Here is a 22,249-nt window from a genome sequence, read left to right as displayed (position 1 = left end):
AATTGTAGTAGTATATTCTGAGCATAAAATGGATTTGGCCGAAAGCAAGATTATACCTGCAGGCAAATCAGGCCAAGTCCTGGAAAAAATCTGGCACCTGAACTTGCTGGCAAGAGATATGCTTCTGAAAAGTGATCTGGATAAAGAAGGTATAGAGGAGTATGTGCTTAGACTGATTTCTTTAACAGAAGAGCTGAGCGGATCTCTCAGGCAGCAGCTGGAGAACATTATGGAAAGTATTCAAGACACCTGTCACTTGCTGAGTGCCCTCCACAACAAACACAAGGAATTGACTGGAAGTCCAGGCAAGTATGGAAGGATTTAGCTGTAAACAGTAGGGCCTGGGCATGTTGGGTGCTAAGTTCTGCTGTGTGATGGTGCCAGGGGAGCTTACTTTTCATTTTTTAGTATTTCAGTACTTGATCATTCATTACACCAAATTAATTCATATTTCCACAACTGTATCACACTTTTTTTGAGTCTATTACATAAGATTCAATATGAGATTCATAATTCTCATTATGTGACCAAAAACGTATTAAAAAAAAAAGAACTAAACAGAATTTTTCAAAGTTTTATGTATACTATACTTTGGTGGGTTTATCTTGCCCAGACACCAGATGCCCAACCAGCAACTTACTATCCCCTGCTCAACAAGAAAAGGGAAGAAAAGATGGAAAAACTCTTGGGTTGATATAAAGGCAGGGAAATCACTTAAAACTTATCATTGTGGGCAAAAGGGACTCAACTTTGGGAAAAAAATCAATGTATTGTATTGTCAATTGAATTGGATAGTGAAAAGCAAAGGCAAAAAATCTGAACACCACCTTTTCCCCATCCCTTCTTTTTTCCAGGTTCACCTTCACTCCTTTATTTCCAACTCCTTTACCTCCTCCCCTTCCTGAGGAGTGCAGGGGGCAAAAGTCAGTCTGTAGCAGTTCCCCTCTGCCATTCCTTCTTTCTGACTCTTTTTCATGCTCCACTATGGGTCTTTCCCATGGTCTGCAGTTTCTGTCAGGAAAAGCTGGGCTCTACAGAGGCTGCAGTTCCTTCAGAGAATATCTACTTGCCCTAACAGAGAGTCATCCCCAGACTGCAGAGTGGATAGTTGGTAAAAACTTGGTGCTAATAACACCAAGGTCATGGGTTCAGTCTCCTGTATGGGCCATTCACTTAAGAGATGGACTCAATGATCTCTGTGGGTCCCTTCTAACTCAGAATATTCTGTGATTCTGTAAACCTGCTCCAGTCTGGTCTCCCACGGGCTGCAAGGGAATCTCTGTGCCATGCCTGCAGCACCTCCTGTTCCTTCTCCTCTGACCTTGTTGTTTGCAGGGCTAGTTCTCACACTTTTTCCTCACTCCTCAGTTTTCTCTGGTGTTCTTGCCCTTTCTTGAATATCTTTTCACAGGGGCTTTGCTGCCAGGCTCAGTTCAGTTCTGCAATAGGTGAACATCAACATATTAGCAAACATTTATCAAAGCCGAAGTGAAAACTTTTAATAATGGTCTAACAGCATTAAACTTCAAAAGAGGAGTGCCCAACAGGTCAAGGGAGGTGATTTGCCCCCCTACTTCACCCTTGTGAGACCTTACCTGGAGTACTGAGTAAAGGTCTGGAATCCTCAACACAAGAATGACAGACCTGCTGGAGCAGGTCCAGAGGAGGGCCATGAAGATGATCAGATGGATGGAGCACCTCTCCTATGAAGACTGGCTGAAAGAGTTGGGGTTGTTCAGACTGGAGAAGGGAAGGCTCGGAGGAGACTGTGTTGCAGCCTTCCAGTTCTTAAAAGGGGCTTATAAAAAAGAGGGAGACTGATTTTTTTTACATGGACAGATAGTGATAAGGCAAGAGGGAATGGTTTTAAACTAAAAGAGGAGAGATTTAGATTAGATGTTAGGAAAAAATTCTTTACTCAGAGGGTAGTGAGACGCAGGAAGAGGTTGCTCAGAGAAGCTGTGGATGCCCCATTCCTGAAGATGGTAAAGGCCAGGCTGGGTGAGGCTTTGAGCAACCTGGTCTATTACAAGTTTTCCCTGCCCGTAACAGGAAGGAAGGTTGGAAAGAACATTAAAGATCATCTTGTTCCAACTCAAACCATTCTGTGATTCTATGATGATTCTATGATGCAAAGACAGAGAAAGAAAGAGATTCTAGACAGAAATCTTTACCTATGCTTGTGTTTATGCGTCCTCGATCTATAGGTTTATAAATTAAAACATTTTTGTTTAAAAAGTCTCCTTCTAGGCTCCAGGCAAGCTAACTTTGTCCTGTTGACCTCATGGTTTATGTGGGTTTTTTAATTTTTTTTTTATCAGGTTTTCAAGAATCCTTCTCCTTCCAAGCTACTATTCCTCATCTGACAAATACCCTTTAAAACAGTCAGCAAAAAGGTCTGGATACAGTTGCCTATAAACTGCATCTGTATTCTAAAGCTGTGTTATCAAACATCAGAAAAAGCACAGAAAGCAAAGTGTTAGAAAAGCGATGGGGGAGGGGGATAACACAAAAGAAGACTTATTTCGAGGTTAGCCTTGTAACAGAATGCAAAAAGTGTCTCTCCATGTGACACAGTTGGATAGTGTACAGTTACAAGGCCATATCTTTGCTTGGCAGTATTCGAAAAGTCCCATTCACAGCACAGGAAAATGCCATTGTTTTGAATTACCCTGTTATCTTCAAATTTGATTTTAGGGAAGTTTAAAGAGCTATATAATTTGTTTGATGGTGGGGTTTTTTGTTTGTTTGCTTGGTTTAGGGAATGCAAAATTCTGGGAAGAAATGTCAATTTTGGCAGTTTTGCCTAAGCTTGAACTTTGCCTTACAGTGAAACTGGGAAGGGTCGTTTACAACCTCTTCTGCAAACAAAGCTGTGTTATTTCCAATCCTTTTGTTGTATTTCTCAGCCCTGTTAAACTATTTAGAATGTCTTCATTATTGTAAAAGTGCCTCTGGAAAAACATTAGAATAATAGTTTTCTTTAAATTACCAGTGCAAAAAATATTTTAAAAAAGTATACTTGCTTCCTTTTTTTCTTTTTTTTTTCCTCAATATAGTAAAAATCCAATAACAAGTCCTTTGAGAACTGAGGAAGTATTGGAAAGGAATAATTTTTAAACTGAGTTAATTAAGAAAAAACCTATTCTGAACTGTACACTTCATAGATTTAAACTAATCAAATGCAAACAGAGATGAAAGTGAGAGACCTATCACATAACTTCACTCGTTGATGTATGATGACATTTGTTCTAAAATAATTTTCCAAGTTAAAAACCTTGAGGTATTGATTTACCTCATATGATGTTGTTGAAAAAAGTGAATGTAAGTTGATGACTTCCTGTAAGACTTGTATCAGCCCTTTCTGTTTTCCTTCTTTTGTGTGTCTCTGTCCATTGTAAGTGAAGAACACGCCACACTGTGTTTCATTTTGTAGTATTTTCTTATTTGTATTGACTTTCACTGCATTTAACCTGCAAAACAGGGCTTTCCAGGATCTCATGCAGCAAACAGAAATAAGCAAGAAATTTTCCAAGGAGTTTGAAGTATGCCTAGTTCCAGTTATAGGGGCTGACAGCATAAGGTGAGGGAAGAGCTCTAAGTAATACATATGAAATCCTTGGAGAGAATATCTGGAGTGATTTCTAAGAAAAGGTATAAGATAAGAAAAATGAGGGTTCGTAAAATAAATAATCTTACACGAATGGCACATAATGATTGTGCGTTTTTTGTGCATTCTTCCTCACCAAGTGGTCTTACTTACATGCAAGGGCAACCTCTAACATTCCTGAATGCTGCTGAACTCCAGTATTATGTATGAGCTGGTGGGTTTGTGTTATCTATTCTTCATAGTAAAAATTCGAAGCTGCTAAGTATGTTTAAAATTAGGCTTTGTTAGAGACTCGTGTATTGAAACCTTGCAGGATTCAAATTCTGGAAATATATATAATTAAGATTTAATTTTAAAGCCTTTCCCAAGTTGATTTGAATATTATTTAAAAATTCCATGCTTTGGTTTTGATTGATTGTCATTAAGAATTTAGCTAATGTCTGACCATTAGAAAGGTGTTCATTAGAGTTGCTACAGTAACACTTTGACAAATACACAGTTGTTCCTGGAAAAGTACAAAAATGTATTTGTGTGTATTCAGTTCTTCAGAAATTAATTAAAAACATTAAATGGATGCCAGGAAATACAGTGTTCTTCATGTGTTGAATGGCACTATGGAATTATGCTAAATTCATTAGGTATGTATATGAGTTTTCACATTTTTTCTAACTTTCATAGGATAATTTAATTGGTTACTTATTTTTTCCTCAGAGCACAATGGAATTATAGATTGTCTGCAGAAAGTGAAGGATTATTTGATAAATACAGTCTCACACCTTCAAGAGGCAGAAAATAAACTTTATGCTGCTAGCTGTAGACAAGATGATGATTCTCAGAACCAAACCGGCCAAAATGCTTCTAGAGAAACAGATGTGCGTTGTTCAGAAGGAGAAGCACCAGACTCTGTACAAGCATCTTTCAGTCCCAGTCAGCAATTCCAAAAATCTCCTTCCCTGAACAACACAGAAAGTCAGAATGTTAATCAAACTCAGATAAGTGAAACCAAAACTGTTGAAAAAGATGCTGCATCATTAACTGAAAACACGTCTGACCAAGAGGAGGATGCTAGCAGAGAACCTCCAATGAAAAAGGAAGATGGTGAACACAGACTACTGATGAACTCTGTTACAGAGAAAAAAGAGTGCAATGGAAAGGATAAACTTCACAGAGGTAGCTCTGTTACTGAAAAGCCTCCAGAACCGGCTTTTCAAGATGCTCTTATGAACAGTGGGGAAGTGATTTTGTCTGGGACATTGAAAGACATTTGTGACAGAACCATCACAAATCTTTTTGAACAGGAAAAAAAGGAAGTAGCTGGAGAATCTTCGAAAGGGCTAGAAAGGGAAGAGCACAGACTGACAGAGAAAATGGAAGATGGTAAAATGAAAACAAACAAGGAGATTTGTAGAAATTACCTAAGTACCTTCACGTCTTCAGCACAAATATATGATCTTACTGCTGGGAATCCTTCTGTGAGTGATTCAGAAGTACAAAAATCTAGGCACTGGATGAACAAAGAGTAAGCACATGTTCTTCTTTTTTTTAGGAAAAGACGTACATAATTGTTGCTTATTAACATATAAACATATGTGGGTGCAGAAGCTCAATATACATGTACTGAACAGCTGCTGGTCATGCAGTTTACAATTTAAGCATGCATGATGAAGATCTTTCCCTTTGGTCTAAAGTAAGGTTTCCATTTGTATAATTTTTTTTATACCAGAGAGGGACTGAGTCACGGCCCATGAAGTCAATAACTCCCAAATTACTGGAAATCAGTAGAAAATGACCCAAATTTGTCAATTTCATAGTAATTTATAAGCTGCTCTGAAACAGGCAAAAGATGAAAATTTTCATGATTTTCCTATCTATTCATAAACATATTTTTCTGAACGATCTACTTATGCTTCAATGTAGCACATCATTACACCGAAGTATTTAACTAAAAATGCAAGACACTACCCCACCCAAAATACAAAGAATAATATTTTATATCTTTTTTCGCCAGATTTCTAGTCGAGGAGAGTAGTAAGAATATACATGAAGTAGCTTGTTTTATTAAAGCTCCTGCATCTGTTCTGGAGAATCTGAAGTGTAAGATACTGAATGACACTAGTTCATTGGTGGTGGATGATTCTGAGGAGCTGGTCAGCAACGTCATAAGCATCGACTGTTATGATTATGAAAAAATTCTTTTCCCCATCTACATTGCAATCCCTTTCACTTCACGCTTCAGAGGAAATTATCGGGAGATTATGGTGAAGGTGACTGATGTGAACTTTCAGTCAACCTACTTAACTCCTATTTCTTTGGAAGGATACCGAGGAAACCATGAGGTTGGTAACCTCTCATCAAGGCAACATAAAAACGTCATTTGAGGTTCTCAGTCAAGTCTCTCTGGAGTTATATAAGTAAAGTTGTCATTATTAAATCATATTGTCTACTACTCAGGGTAAAATAGAACTTTTCTTCCTACTTTCTCATGAACTATTCTGTTATTTAAACTTAGTATTTAGCAAGGTCCTTTTCTTCAATTGTAATGTTAAGGCAAGTGCTTGATCCCACAATATTAATGATTGAGTAATGGTACATGATGTTGTAAATAAGTGTAATGAGTTGCATGATTTGATAAAAGCAAAACTTAAAAGGGAATTATTATGAATTTTGATCACAGTAAACTAACACAGTTCCATGTGTATAAGTTCAAACTCCATATCATAAAAACACAGGATAGTTCTTTCTTTTTTTTAAAATGCAGAAGTGTTGCATTGGACCAGAGTCATCACCCAGCTTAGAAGCTTATTTCATTTCGCCCCGGTCATACGCTGGAGTATTAATGACATCACATGATGACTAGAGATCACCAGAAAACTGGGCATGCGGGCGGCAATAATATGCAATTTATTTTAATTTTACACATTGCTCTGGAAAGAATGTTGCCTTCTCAATATTCTTTTCCACTATGGAACACAGCTTCATTTTTCTCCAATATGATCTAACCCACATTCTCTTTATTCAGGAAAGCTTTGCAGAAGTGAAAATTTATCATCTGGGTGTTTTATCTGTATTGTCATGCTTAAAGAAAGAAACATTTACTGTTCCAAAGGTAGGACTCTCACAAAAGCTGAGCATGGATTCTAGAATCTCTTTCTGTTACAATCCAGAAGCATTCAGTTCTCCAGCACCCATAGAGTTAAAGGTAAGCTTGAAAAATGCAATACTTGTTCCATTATCTGATCGGTTCTGTAGCAAGTCTGCCAGTGTTAAAGTGCAATCTGTTCCAATATCAGAAGTCTACAAAAAGTGTTTACAACTCTACATCCTGTATAAGCAGATTTCCTGTCAGTTTTGTAAAAACCACATAATAACGTCAGTAGTCAAGGATATCTCTAGCTAAAAATATCTATCTACCTTTGTTTCATGTATTTCAGAAAATACAGTAGTTTTCAATAAATATGTAAGTAGCAACTCAAAACTTCAACAGTTTATCCCATTGTTCAAGTTAATTGAACAAGTTTTCTCACCCGACCTCCCTCCTTTGTGCCAGGAAGTGCAACAGAAGGTTTTACTATGTTTTACTCTTAGGATGAGAATAATCTCAAATTTTGCATCAGTTATAACGTGTTTTTCCCTTCCCACATTAAAACATTAATTTGGAGGTACAGAGAAACTAAAATTGCAAAAAAAAAAAGAGATTAGAAAAATCTCAGAAAATTTCCAAAGTCTGAGGAAGCTCATGAGTTTCAAATATTGAACCAAAGCAGGAGCAAAACAATCAAAATATTTGAGTCAGTAAAGGTTCCAATTTTTGATGACTTTCAAGCATTTTGATATGCTTTGTATAAAGTGCTGATACTTTGGTAAGGTTGTTGCTGGGTCATGGAAAGGAGTCTGAAGCTTCTGTGATAGTCTGTTCCAATTTCAAAAGATAAACTAATTTGTAAAAAAACCAGGCATGTAAGAGAAGAGATTTTTATTTAAAAGTTAATTATATAATTGCTTTCTCTATTTAGATTCAGCCAATTGAACCATCATTGGTTTCAGCATTGAAAGCAAGACATGATATGTACCACTCAGTGATATCTACTAGTGCACTGGTTCGTGTCCAGCATCCTTCAGCCCAACCTTTTAACAGTTCAGTCACTATTACTCTACCCTGTCCTCCAAACCCAGAAAAAAAAAGGCAAGGATGTGAGACAGAACATGAAAGAGCCATTAGTGCTACAGTAAAGAGGGTTACTGCATCATACCATCCTTGGTAAGAACAACCTCACTACAAATTCAGCATTTTTAAAACATCAAAATTAATTAATTTTAGCAGTTGCTGATTAATAATTTCTCGTATTAAAAATGTGTTTGTTCCTTAATACAGATTGCTATACTTAGAGACATTGTGAGTAACACTAGAGCAAATCATCACAATTCTCATTCTATAGTTTCACCATAGAAATTCATATAGGATTTGATGTATACTCTTTAAACATTCTGACCACTGCATTTTCTAGCAGGAGTCAGAATTAAAAATGTGTGGGTTTTTTCAGTAAGAAATATTCAAGCATTTTCAACAAAGTCAAACGCTGAACATGGAGAATAAACATATCTTAAAGCTGCTGTGGTCATTACTTTACCAGTTGGTCATTTGAACCTGACCTTTGAATTTTCTGATCTCTACTTCTACACGTTCCAATGGTTACCTGAATCAAAATGTATGGCACAGTGGTTTGTAGTAGGTCAACTTCATGGTAACTACTGCACTGGATAAAGATCTAGATTTTTTCAACGCACTCACTACAACATTTCTAAAATTTAGAGCTTTTGGCATGTTTTAAAAATGGATTAAAACATGAAGACTCCTAAAAAAAAAAGATAATCTCTATATCTCAGTTCTTTATTGGCAGTTCAATAAAATCTATTCATCACACACACAAGGATATGGACAAAAATTTTTGGTGGAAAAAAAGGCAAAAGCTAACCTCATCTATTTTGTCAATCTGTAAATAAATGGTGTTTTTACCATCTCATGCAGGGAAAAAATTAATCCGAATTTACCATTTGATCATTGTCCTTCCAGTTATGCTGCCGTATGCAACTCCAGGTTCAGAAAGTCTCACTGTAGGGAGGGACTATCTTGGAACAACAGTCATCTTTGAACTACTTTTGCTTTATGTCATTAAAGAGTTAGCTTATTCCTACTGGGCTAAACATTTCTTTTGAAAAATCCACCTCTATTCCAAGATTACGATAGTCTTGAAAGTAAGCAAGGTACAAATGGAGAAGGCAGACAATGTTCTAGCTTTCCATTTCTGAAAAACTCCTCGGATTATGTTTTAAAAAGCTCTGCATTCACACTGGTCTCTTAGAGTAGACATCCATTTTTATCACAAACTTCAGATGTGAGAAGGGTGACCATGTCAGTTTATAGGGGATTCAAATTCCACTTCCTGAATCAGAAGTATTTCATTGTGTGACAGTACCCTCATGGCATCTGTCTCTTCTTAATACCAGTCTAAATGGCCCTTTAGATTCTCAAAGCACGTGTGAAAAGACCGTGGCTTGAATGCTTATTTCTGTATGAATTTCCATAGAAAATTTTGCCAACGCTTTCCTACATTTACACATTGGCTGAGGCTGAACACTTGAGATACACTTAGGCTCTCCTGTTCAGAGAATTTTCTTTTTTAGATTGTACATAGGGCATGTATTTGATGTAAATCGGTTATTCACATATGGTGTTAAAAAACTCATGAGAAGAGGTGTGTAGTAAAGGAGAGTTATGAGTTTCTGTAAAAAAAAACAAGCAAAAACCTCCCATCAAACACCCTCATTTCATTCATTGAAAGAAATTAGCCAGAACATGTCATGTCACACTGTCTTGGTTCTGAGTGTGATATCAAAGTAATCAGCTGATTTGAAGAGAACCTACTTTTATTTTCTCTGTTGAGAGTAATAATGGATAGCACCCATGTCTTATTTTCTAAATTCCTTTGTGGTTGAGTAATATTGGCCTCTGGAAGCAAAGGTGGGATTTTGGTTTGGTTTTTTTTTCAGATATGTGTATCTACAGAATCTAAATCTCAATGAATGACTCAAAACCAATCCATAATATTGAATGATAGATTAAACTCAATTGATTCAGACAAAAAGCTTTATTTTTCCTTTTTTTTCCTTATTTCTTCAGAATTGAAAAAAAAATCTCTTAACAACTATATTACTTACATACTCTGCAGTATAGTTCCAGATACAGATTTTAAGCAAGGCGGATAAACCAGACATAGTCATCAAGGAAAGTAGAAGGGAGAACAGCTACAAACACAACCTTACTCTTTCTACAGGATCTATTTTTCATTTTGTTTTCTCCTATAATTCCTTGGCTTTCCAGGGCTTTGAGCACTTCTGTGAGAAAAGATGGGGAGAATTTCAGTGATACTTTGAAATTATTAGGTCACAGAAACAAAGAAGAGGGGTGGAAGGTGTTTGATGATGTCGTTATCCAGAATGTAAGGAATGGGCTTGTATCATTTGAACTAAATGAGCATTTAGAAAGGTAATGTATGAATAATTTAATAAAATTTTATTTACTGAAATATTTACTTCCATGTATACAAATCAATGGAAATTATTAGAGCCAAGAAATCATCCACTATTAACTATTAACTTGTCAGTATCTCTTTCTTCCACTTGAAAGCATAAAATAATTTAGATATTTTACTCATTATTAAAAAAATATAAATTTAAACACTTTTTCATTTATAAAATGTACACAGTGTAGTATATACAAAACCTGAAACAGGAAATGAAGGTATCAGTCTTAATTGGAAAATGTGACTTAGCCCTCCAATTACAAAATCATACTTTTTTTTGAATTCTTGTTAGGAAATACTCGCTTTCATCTAAAATTCATATATATTTGAAATCGTAGATACATAGTCAACATACTCTACAGAAGCAGGCAAATTTCCACCTTCTCATGTGTTGGAAACAAGTATGAAAAGGAGGTAAAAAAGGCCCATTGGAGACTGCCCCAAATTATTTTGCAAAATAGATGATTAGCAGTTGATAAAATGATTTAAGATAGAGCTATTTAATTTAATTTTCTTCCCTTTGTTTATTTATTTTTTTCTTAATACAGCTTTGTGGTCATCCGCCTTTCATTCATTTTGGAAAACCTGTATCTACTCCTCTTTGCTCAGGCTCTGGAAGAAGCTCTTCGTAGCACGATGGCTAACGTGATATTGTATCAGAAAAGAGAAAACCCATATAAAATAGTAGTTTTGCTGTCTGCATCCAAGGAATTGACCTATGAACTTCAAAATCTCCATGAGGAGGGCTATTTTGGTCCCCCAGAACCTACACAACAGTTCCCATTAAGAGAGGGAGAGCAGATTCATTTTAGATTTATAGGAAATATTTTTGCTTCAGGTAAGATAATCAATTCATGCATCTGGATGAACATTACCAATTACCTCAGCTGTTAAAAAGTGCTGTATGGGAACACTGATAGACTGTGATTAGTCGCAGCACATTTGGTTATTTCAGTGCTTTATTTCTCATCAATGATAGGAACACGGAACTTAATGGAAAACTGCTCCAACTGAAAAAAAATGTGCTAGCTGAACAAGATCCTGAACAATTTGCTCTAGGTGACCCTGCTTTGAGCAGCAGAGTTGGACTAGATGATCTTTAGAGATCTCGTAAACATCTGTCATTCTGTGAAAGCTGGCCCCTCAGAAAGAGATGTCATTTTATGTTTTATTTCAAAAGGGCAGCTTTCTGTCAATAGCTTTTTAATATAAAGAACATAGAAATTAAACAGATTCCAAACAAAAGGAAAAGTCTGCTAATTTATCTGTGTAACATTCACTTAAAGGGAGCAAGAAATCCAGGGCAAAATGTTACCTGTTGTGAGTTGCACTGTGAATTGAGGTGATGAGAGAGAGTTATGTCATTTCCGTTAACAGCCTAGAAAATTCCATGCAGTGGCTGCTACCATTCAGGGATTTGCTTAGAGGAAAAAGAGAAAAGAAATGTCGGAAAAGTTTTCACCCAAAATTGCATATATACGCTTCTGTCAGTTTTAGAATGAACATATGTATTTGGCCCTATGGACATTTTCTCCATGAGCTCTCCCATTGAAAACTCCATTTATCCTAAAGAAAGGACTATTCTTCAAAAAGAGAAGTCTCCAGCCCCCAAGGAATGCCTGGTCATATATGCAAAGGATAGTGTATATAAATGTATCAATTAAAATGGAATTACAAATCCTAAAAATGCACCTAAATCTCTGGCTCCATTCATTTCATTGTTAGAGATAGACAGATAATAATATTAATAATAATCAGAAAGCCTATACCCATACCAATTCCATTCACAATGCTGTTTTACTTTTATTCTTCTCTGTGTTATGTACTTATCTTCTTTTGCTTATCAACTTTTAGCACAGACTTCACCACTTATTCCTTATGCCCCTTCCTTATTCAGGGGCTAAGAGAAGTAACTATGAAGATATTTCTACTACTGAAGCAGGCTGGCAGGACTGTTTGAACCTCAGATGTTCAGTAAAATAATAATAATGATAAAGAACAACCAAAGAATGTGATTACCTTTATTCGACTCACCCTAATGAATTATTTTAGATGCCACACATCTGAATACAGTGCAAAAATATTTAATTTTTTTTTTCATATGTACTGCAGAGAATGGAAAAGATTTTGGAAAAGTCTACAGACTGATTTTTCATTCACAAAGAAAAGCCAGGCTGGAGCTCCAAATTAAAGAAGTGGATGAATTTGGTAACCACAGTTCACCTCATTACAAAGGAACTGCAGTGTTTTATAAAATTACCAGAGAGATGATAACCAAGAAATGGGAACAATCCTTACCATTTTGTGAATATCAACACCAGTCTCCACTGTGTAAATTACCACTAACATTACCAAAGGTGGGTTTCTCACTTGATAATATTAGAGATCTTTCTCTTTTTCTCTTATTATATCTCATCTCATCTCATGGCTAGGCTTCGCGAATGAAGATTTGGGAAGGCTCTTTCCACATTTGTTACAGACACGCTGGTGGCTTATGAGGCCAGTACGTGACAGACAAATCCGATTGCAAAAGGCACAGCAGAAAGACTCCTTAGATGGTGTATTCTGCAATACACGGTTCTTTCTGCGTTGCCTTTTTTCCTCGAGAGTGATCCTGCGTGTGTTCTCAAAGGAGACAGCTGCGTTATAGATGGTGTGTCTCCAGGCCTCCCGATTGGAGGCCAGAGTAGACCCGTTATGGTGATCAATATGGCCAAGGTTGAGATGTTGTTTCAGGGAGTCCTTGTATCTCCTCTTCGGGGCTCCTCTCTTGTGGCAGCCAGTGGCAAGTTCACCATAAAGCAAGATCTTAGGGAGGCGGTGGTCCTTCATCCTTGAGATGTGCCCTGCCCAATGCAGCTGTGTTCTCATCAACATGGCCTCTATACTTGTGATAGATGCTTGTTCTAGAACAGACTCTTATCATATATTTATTAGGCAAAAGGATCTTGGTATGATTTTTGATTTACAGATACACGCAGGAGTCACTGAGGGAGCCGTTCTGATCCGTCTTCAATGTACAAGCATTCTCAGAATTTCTCTTAGCACTAGGGAGGGACCCTTACCCAGGTATAAGCATGGAAAAATATGTAGCAGAAGTTTTTCACCCATCTACTCTCTCCCCAGTTAGTATGGCACTCAGAAATTATTACTTAAGTTTCAGTTGCATAATTTTTGTTTCATCATCTTGGGAGCACAGACTTGCAAATTGTAAGATCATTAAATGGTTCATGTAACCTATCTCCCACCTATCACCTGATTATCCTATTATGCCTGATTAGCCTTGGCAATACAGCCATGCAGGCAATTATCTTCATCTCTGGTGAACGCTATTGCTACATAAATTAATCTTTAATATTCCTGCAATGAAATCTCATTGTAATCCTTTCAAAGAGTCTAGGCACCAGCACCGTATATTGTACAAAATGATGCCGCCAGACTGCTATAAAATTTGCATACATTTTAATATCAAAATATGTACAATAACACTTGGTCTGACTCTCTGGTGACAAGGAGTAGCATTCTCTCTCTTTTTCAATTTAATTGACTTCACTCTTCCTTAAGCTATCACCTATTAATACATCTTCTATTTCATAAGCATACCTCTTTTCTCTCTCATCATCGTTCTTCCAAGTAAAATTTGAAGAGTTAACTGCAGAAGATTATAAGAGGAGATCTCTTTTAGTGACAAACTCCATATAAAATATATGTTTTCCTTTCAAGCACTTTGTTTTTCTGCCGGGCTAGCAGTGTTTACAGAGAGGGAAATACAAACTCTTGAAGTCTAGTGGGATGATTAAAAAAATCATAATTAAAAAAAATAACTGTAGCATACCCTAGACAGCAGTTAGTGTTCTTCCATCTGCCTGACTAGCCTCCATCCTGTTGTTCCACTTTATTTAATCTTATGCATAATAAGATTTAAAGATTGAATTGCATTTGTATTAAACCACAAAGATAAATATCAAGTGTCTTAGATTTGAGTTGGCATATACAGTCTACTGTAACACATATTAGTGTTTGTATTTGGGCTGTTGTTGTATTTGGACTTTTCAAAACAAATATTTCTGACTAGACCTTTTCCCTACTAAATTTAAGGTTGTGCTTCCTCTTTCCCAGTGCGGCTGAGATCTTGAACTCTGGTCAGCCTGTATAAGTGTGTGAGAATATTTAAATATGTGGGTACACCGTAGCACCCAGGCAACCTACTCATTTAAATGGAAATAAAGGGAGGAGCTGTATAAAATGATCATTGCTGGAAAATTAGAAATAAAGAAAAACCTCAGGAATGGTGATAGCCTTTGGCAATATTATTTTTGTATCTTACTTCTGAGAAGTGTCTCTACTTTCATCTGAATCACTTTGAGCACAGAGGACGTAAGTTTGATGCCAGAAAGTCTGCTTAGAGGGTCAGGGTTATTATATTACTTCAGAAAATCAGTGCTAAATCATCTTGCAAATAATTTTTCTTTTTCTTCTTGTAAATATATTTTTTGAAGCACATTTCAGACTCAAGAATCTTCACTAAGTGTAAATATTATATCCAGAATGTAATCAAAATGCTTAAAAGTGTTTGCACACTGATAACTCTTTTGTTATTTTCTGTCTTACACAGAATGAAATACTCATATGTAGAATAAAGAACAGCATCAAAAACATCTTCCCTTATATTGCAAGTCATCTTTGTACACAAAATATTATATTTTGTTATAGTTGGTGAGCCTTCCTACTTTTTATTCTATTTTCCATCCATCCAGTGCAGTAATTTAAAACTGGTAATGCCTAAAGTCAGTTTTTTTTAATAGTGAAGAAATATTCTTTAATAATTTAGATACTTCAGTTATATCTTTCTTTAAGAATTAACAAATCTCAGTGAAGCTGATTATTTGACTTTAGTGAATAATTAGTAAATTAAATACAACATACCTTACTATTGGTATATTAACATACAAGGCAAATGGGAACTCCATCCCCACCACTATCTAGTGGCGTACAACATTCACTAGCAAAGTTACAATGTTGTTCACTCTTTTGCTCCTCATACGTTCTTCCAACCAAGTAAATCTTGAATTCCATACTGACCAAACTCACATAAATTTTAAGGACAAAAAATATTTCCCAGCCAAAAGATAGAAAAAAAAAAAAGACTCGAAAAAGTCGTTGGTTTTTTCAAGGAAAGATGATTACTAGTAAAGTCCCATACAGATCAATACTAAGATATTCATCAGAAACTTTTGAATAATTAAGCGAAAAGTCTGAAGATGTACAAAATGTTCAGAGTACTAAAATTGTCTGTGAAGAGTCACACAATATAGTGATACTGAGCCACTTGAAAATAAATTAGATAATTAGATGTCAATAATTGTTTTGTTGCAGTAGAAGTACATATCTAACTTTATACTGAGATTCTAAATTACCTATTACCACTCAAAAAAAAAAAAAATCTCCTAATTTTTTTTCTGAAAATTTCTGAGAATTTCCAGAGCATTCAGTAGCAAATAAAAAGGCAACGAATTATTAGGCAACAAAACTGAAAACAAGATTTTGCCATATATCTGTGTGACATCATGAGGCATTCACATCATGACTGCACTGTGCAATTCTGGTCATAGAATGCAGAAAGAAGATTTGGAACAAGAGGAAAGAAAGTAGGTGATCAGGTTCTAGGTAGACAGACAATACATTGATCACAACACTTCAGGAAGCTTCAATAAAAGTTGAAATATGAATATGAATATTATGGAGCAACTGAAAAAGGATGAATATATCCTTTTTCGCAGGAGATAAGAACAATTATATTTGTAAGACACAGGTGTAACCAGCAATAGGAAAGAACATACTTTTTAGATTCAGAAATAATCAAATGATGAACTCATTTTCACAGGATATTTGCAGCAGTTAAATACATGTTTCAGCCAGAAAAGGAAACGACTGGAAGAGAGACAGAATCATATATTAAACATAACAGTCCAATTAAATGCCAGAACCATGAAAAAGAAATACTTATTACTTACCATATCTTATGATGTGCTTTAAAATTATTAACAGTGATAAAAACACTGACTGTAAATATTAACATAAGGACTTTAATTCTGGTTTTACTACATGTTATCCAATCAGCATATTTGAATCAGATATTTCTTCACATTTAGGTAGGCTTTCTAATGAATAAAATAAATAAAAGGAAATGGTAAAAACTGCACGTGAAAAAACAGTTAGGAAGAAATTTAATGCACTAAATATACAAACTACCCCAGCCATCTCTCAAATGCAACTGCTATTTACCATTTCATTAAAGTACAGCTCGTGTGTTAATGTTCATACAATAGGAACCAAAACTGGCACTGCCCATAGTTAGACACTTGCTGATGCTATTAATACGTGCTGCCAAAACATCTAGAACTACCTCACCACATTTGTGTGTGTAGACCTAGACTCAAGCAACTGTCCTTCGATTTTACTAGTTTCTAGTTTCTATCACATGTATATTACTACAGCAGCAGTAGCAATTAAGCTGCCACAAATCTTGAAAGCATATGGAAACATAACAGTCAGTGTTCATATCTGTATTTTACAGTATTTCTCATACACAGCTGCTTGCAGAATTCCAGTTTACACAGTCAGGCTCTTGTACCTTAACTGTGAACCAGTTTACTCTAAGCTGTAGGATTATTGGTGTTTTTTTCACTTTCTCCCAGTATCCTGGGGGACCCTTTCATGGTTTGGGAGTAAAATCCCCACAATGGTAGAAAATGCAGGGCAGAAAGAGCAAAGACTATTTATGTTTCTACTACTTTGTTGAGTTGTTTATTTTAGTCATGTTAACAGATTTGCTTCAATATACCTGAGTTCACAAATATTCAGTGTTGTCTGCAACAATGCAAATTTTCTCAACAAAATGAAATTAATTTTCTTCCAGATGATAAAGTTAGAACCATCAAGAATGCCCGATTTTGGTTTTGACAAAGACAGATGGAATCTTTTTAAGGAAGCCATTCTGACTACTACATTTTCTATCCTTTCTGTAAAATTTCCACCTAAATTTCTCTTGAATTGTGGAGAGAAGGTAGTAACTATATAGATCATAAGCCACTTTTTATATGTTTGTGTCGATATTGTACACTTACAAATATATTTCTGGCAGCGATCAAAGCAGTGTCTTTTTTTAGTTTATGCAACCATTCACATCAGTTTTTAGTTTCAACATGCTACATTTGTACAGAAGTAATCTGGTCTTCACTAATGATTCCTATTTATAGTTCTTTCATTTCCTTAGCAACAGAAACACTTGTTGACCTAACCAGTTATTTTCAACACAAGTCAAATATATGTACTAGGTTCTGATATCAAGTATGTGTGTGCTTATCTATTTATTTCAAAATTTTTTATTTATGTGAAATGGAGCTGAAGAGTTTAAAATATTAATTTCTCCTTTTCTGTCTGTCCTGTTTGATATGCTACAGGAGTCTGGTCATGTCTGAGAGGTCCATTTGACAGAACACGTCGATGTTACTGGCTGAAATCAAAATGCTTTGCAAAAGTAGATTGCTGTAATACATACAGGCATTATGAAATTACTATTCTGCTGGAGTTTTATGTCTAATGACTGTCTAACAGCAGAATAGCATGTGATCCTCTGCCTCAGAAAGGCAGTTTCTTAGCTAATTGAAGGGCTTTCCAGACTAGAAAATTACTTTGACTGCTAGGAGTAGTTTACTTAAGCTGTCGACCAGAACAGCGGGACCACATGCCGGTGCAGCTGAACCATGAGCGAATTTAGCGCTTCACCACAGATACTTAATCTTTAAAGGCAGTTTAATGTTTTAGATCTAGTGCACTGCATATTATTACACTATTTCTAGACAATACTAATTTTCAATTCTTATACTTTTTACTCCTATTTTAACATTAAGTGGCATAAAATGGTTCAGATTAAAGTTAATGCATGGGTAATTGAGTTCATCTACAATAACTTGAAAATCCCACAGATCTTTGAGATGCTAAATTCTCATTAATGAATGAAAATAAGTTTAAATATAAAAGCATAATTAAACGAAGCCAGAGAAAGCTGAGTCTTGAAAGAAAAACAATGCCCCCTTCTGGAAGAGCTTTATATTCTCTTTATTCTGAGGGGGTTTTAGCCATGTTATTCTATCTTAACAACCAGGACACGACCAATGACAGAATTTCTGTAGAAGCATGCAAGAAGAGGCAGATTCAGAACATAGAAACATAGAATAGTTTGGGTTGGAAGGGACATTTAAAGGTCATCTAGTCCTACCCCCAAGATCTCAAGAGAAGTACAGCACAGGATGGTTTTGCACTGCCATGCAGTACACAATGTAGGCATCCTGTGCACACTGAAATTGCCTCCCAAGATGACTGAGTACACGCCTGATGAAAAGTTGATTAATTCACAGGTGAATAGGTAACACTTGTGATTATATTGACCTTTTGGATGTGCAGCTCAGTACATATGAGACACTCCAAATATTGAACAATATAAAAATCTGTATTATAAAAGTGATTAAGATAAGCTCCATAAGACTCTGGCTCAATATGCCCAGAAGGAAAAGGAGAATAATTTTTCTAGTCAGAGTTTCATGCTCTTCATTCACAAATGAAAACCAGAGGATCAGCAAATAAACCCTGGGCAAGTCTCACAGGGAAAGCTGTGCATGAACAGCTGCATAATACAACTGAATGTGTGTGACAAAAGTAACATGGGCACTAAAAGAGGATCATTACAGCTTTAAACAAAAAAAAAAATCTGAATTTCACTTTATACAAACTAATCTCTTTTTGTGCTAATTGCTTATATAAGTAATTTCTTGTTCTATATGTAGTAGGAAACACTAAAGCCCAAAAGACTTTCCTCTTTCTCAGTCACAGGAAAAAAAGGACAAAGTATTTTTTTCTTTCTCTCCACTGATTAGAGGAAGAAAGAAGAAGAACTTTGTACTTTCTAATGAAACTAGTCTTTTGAATTTTGATTATTTTTTGTGATGCATTGAACTAGTAAGATGAACTATGTAAGATGAATAACTATACCTGCAAACACAGCATGATTATTAGACCTAACAACAGCTATTGCATACCTAAAAACGGTTATTCTCCTTGAAAGGTAGGCAAAGTTAATGCAGTATTCAAAATTAGAATCTCTTGCATGTATGAAGGTGCCATACAGACTTTCTATATACCTCATTTCTATACACCAGTCATGGCATAATGCTATTGATCAAACTTTTGAAAAATTGTATAAATTATGAACTTTTTAATAAGAGATAATAAGCATCCATTTGTTGGATGAAAACTTTATTAGTTTCATTATTTTAAATAGCTGTATATTGATTTATGCCTGCTGATGGTGTTAACTGGTTTTCAATAGTGACAAAAATCTTCTATTAAGAACCAATCTTAGATGTTGATTTACTGCAATCTACTCCTATACCCTATGCCTCATTCCTTACTCATTTAGTCATTTCTCTTTCCTTGACACATTTTCTTTAATAGCATGAAAAATTGATCAACCATCCACGAAGCACAAAAACAATTTCTTCTGATTCATCAGGTAAGAAAGCATCCATAATATATTTACATCAATATAAATAATAATTATACTTGCTATTTATTTTTTTTAAATGCAAAAATTTATTTTGGCTGTAACTGACATTTAAAAATGCCGTATTCCAGAATATTTAATGTGTTAAAAGATAGTAAAAGGAAAAAAAATCTGTTTATCTTGAAATACAGAAGATCTCGTAAGATAATGTTGTGGTGGGATGCTTGAACAGCATATAATTTTCTGTATAAGGAGATTCAGATTGTATTATAAAGCTCCAATATGACTGATGTATCAGTTACAGGAAATATCAAAAACCTTGTATTTTATTGCTAACTTTCCCCATGCCATTCCAAAACTTGTAGATCGTTGCTGAATCTGCTTTTGACTAAACTCACTTCATATTGTAGTGCAGTTACCAAAAATTACATTGGAAATAAGAAGCTGTTTTCATTAAAGTAAAAAACAAACCATATTTATTTAGGGAGTTTATCCTCTGAGCCTCCAGCTTTAGAAAGCTTTTTAAAAGAAAGGAAAATATAAATAGCAGAAGAAAAATGCTCTCACTTAACTAATTTTTGCTCTTTAGAGGACCTGTGGGACAACTTGCTGTTTTGGCTTGCAGAAGAGCTTGCAGAAGATAATACATCCTTGTTTGCTTTACGTTTACCTGTTCGACGGAGCATACTTCAGCTTGTTAGGCTGAAGTGCCCTGATAATTTAACACACCAGATCTATGAGCTGCTTTGCTACTGGAAAAAGACCCTTCCAAGGTCAGCTGATAAACAGAAGCTCCTGTCTCGCTATTTGCGGAAGAGTGGCAGAAGTGATCTTTCAGAAGAACTTCGTTTAAAGTGGCAAAATAATGTGTTCACTTGACAGAATAACAGTCTAATTTCTCTTGTTTTTTGTCAAAAGGTGTGAATATTTCCATGATATCTCTGGATGAAAAAATGACAGGCATATCAGTCAGGGATAAGACTATTTATTTGTTACTTTGCAATCTCTTTACTAAAGCAAAGTATAATAAAAATGCTCTTGCTTGCTAAAAGTGAAAATTTCTTCTGTGGAAAAGTAAGATGTTGAAAATACGGGTACAAAGAATTATAGACTGGTCTGCATAGGATTCTAAGGACTTTAATTGTTTGCACATGCAACAATCAACACAGAATCATATTCCTATGTACTTTAGACATTTGGAATTATTCATTACACCAAAATCATATGGATCATTCTATGAAATGTGAATTACTTTATATCCAGTATTAATAGCTATCAGATTTTTCAGATGAAAGCATAATAGATCATTATACTGCACAGAGGTAACTTCTTACTTTCAGATTGTTAGTAATTCATTCTGCGTTTATATTCTCCAGTAATGTTTTTTATCCTTGTGGATGTCATAGCAGACACGTGTGAATATGTAATCTGTTTCCAAAATTTATGAGATTTGTTGCCTCACTTTTAACTGTCATTGTAATGGAGTGTTTTAGGTTACCATCAAATTTGGAAAAAGGAGTATTTCTTCATATAAATTTTAAAATGCTTTGCTTTGACATTTTGTTCATCATACTAAGTTCTTGTATTGAAGATACAGATGTAAAGCAGGTATGTTTGTGCCATTCCTCAGTCATATATTTCAATCTCTAAAAACTCATTTCTTTCCATAATGCCAAGTAGGAATGACCTAATTTCTAAAAGTCAGAGCAAGAGTAAGTCTGGGCTTTTAGTACCATGTTTCTGCTGAGATAATATTCTAATTTACAGTCTTCTGTCATTGCTTCTATATTGCAACACACATAGAATTTCTCTAAACACTAAACTTTGACTTCTGTTAAGGGCTCAAAGTACCTGGCAAGAGTCACTGAATCACACAATTCTGAGAGCAAGCTGACTGCTAAGAAATTACACATAAAAATATCAATTTGTGATTACACAGGCTGTCACATGTGTGATTTCCCTACTGCTTCAGCAGCGTGCAACAGATGCGGCTCTTTCTTCAAATCCACTTGTGCATGTTTTTTAGTAACTGTTATTCTTCTTGATTCAATGCATCACTTTTCTTCTTTCTCCTCTCCTTTAATAATATAATATAAACTTTAAATATTAATCTAAATCAAAAAGTTTTTAATCCAAACTTTATTAGTGTTTAGACTATTTAGAATTCCTGTATGTCTTACTGACAAATCTTACTTGTGATACATAGTTACTCTGGCTATTTTATTTTTAGAGGTCATATATTTGCAACATTTCCAAATCACTACTATAGATGAGAAAATTGCATGGTAAAAGAAAAGATAAATACGAATAGTATTAATTAGTTTGATTCATCTAGTCTATAATGTTTCCTCCTGTGCGATTATCAGTTTTTAGACGTAAGACAAATATATGAACAATTTAACCCCTTTACTGTGAACTAACCATACTAACAATCCTTTCCTTTTTTTTTTTTCCAATAAAGGGGGTTTTTTAAAGTATAAACTAACCTCTTATTAG

The 22,249-nt window shown here is 35.2% G+C and overlaps 1 protein-coding gene across 1 annotated transcript; it reads left to right on the top strand.

Moving 5' to 3' along the window:
• Positions 1-28: 28 nt before the first annotated feature.
• Positions 29-20,668, top strand: DTHD1 (death domain containing 1). The gene is made up of 10 exons (XM_027746786.2): positions 29-305; positions 4,322-5,129; positions 5,619-5,946; positions 6,630-6,809; positions 7,624-7,868; positions 9,990-10,154; positions 10,740-11,029; positions 12,304-12,548; positions 19,705-19,762; positions 20,343-20,668. The coding sequence occupies exons 1-10, from the start codon at positions 29-31 to the stop codon at positions 20,630-20,632; spliced, it is 2,886 nt and encodes a 961-aa protein (XP_027602587.2). The 3' UTR covers positions 20,633-20,668.
• The last annotated feature ends 1,581 nt before the right edge of the window (positions 20,669-22,249 follow it).

Source organism: Pipra filicauda, unplaced genomic scaffold (assembly GCF_003945595.2).
Source record: "Pipra filicauda isolate LSUMZ 115617 unplaced genomic scaffold, ASM394559v2 scaffold38_size3968069_pilon, whole genome shotgun sequence".
Classification (NCBI taxonomy): domain Eukaryota; kingdom Metazoa; phylum Chordata; class Aves; order Passeriformes; family Pipridae; genus Pipra; species Pipra filicauda.
This window is presented reverse-complemented; position numbering and strand designations above follow the sequence as displayed.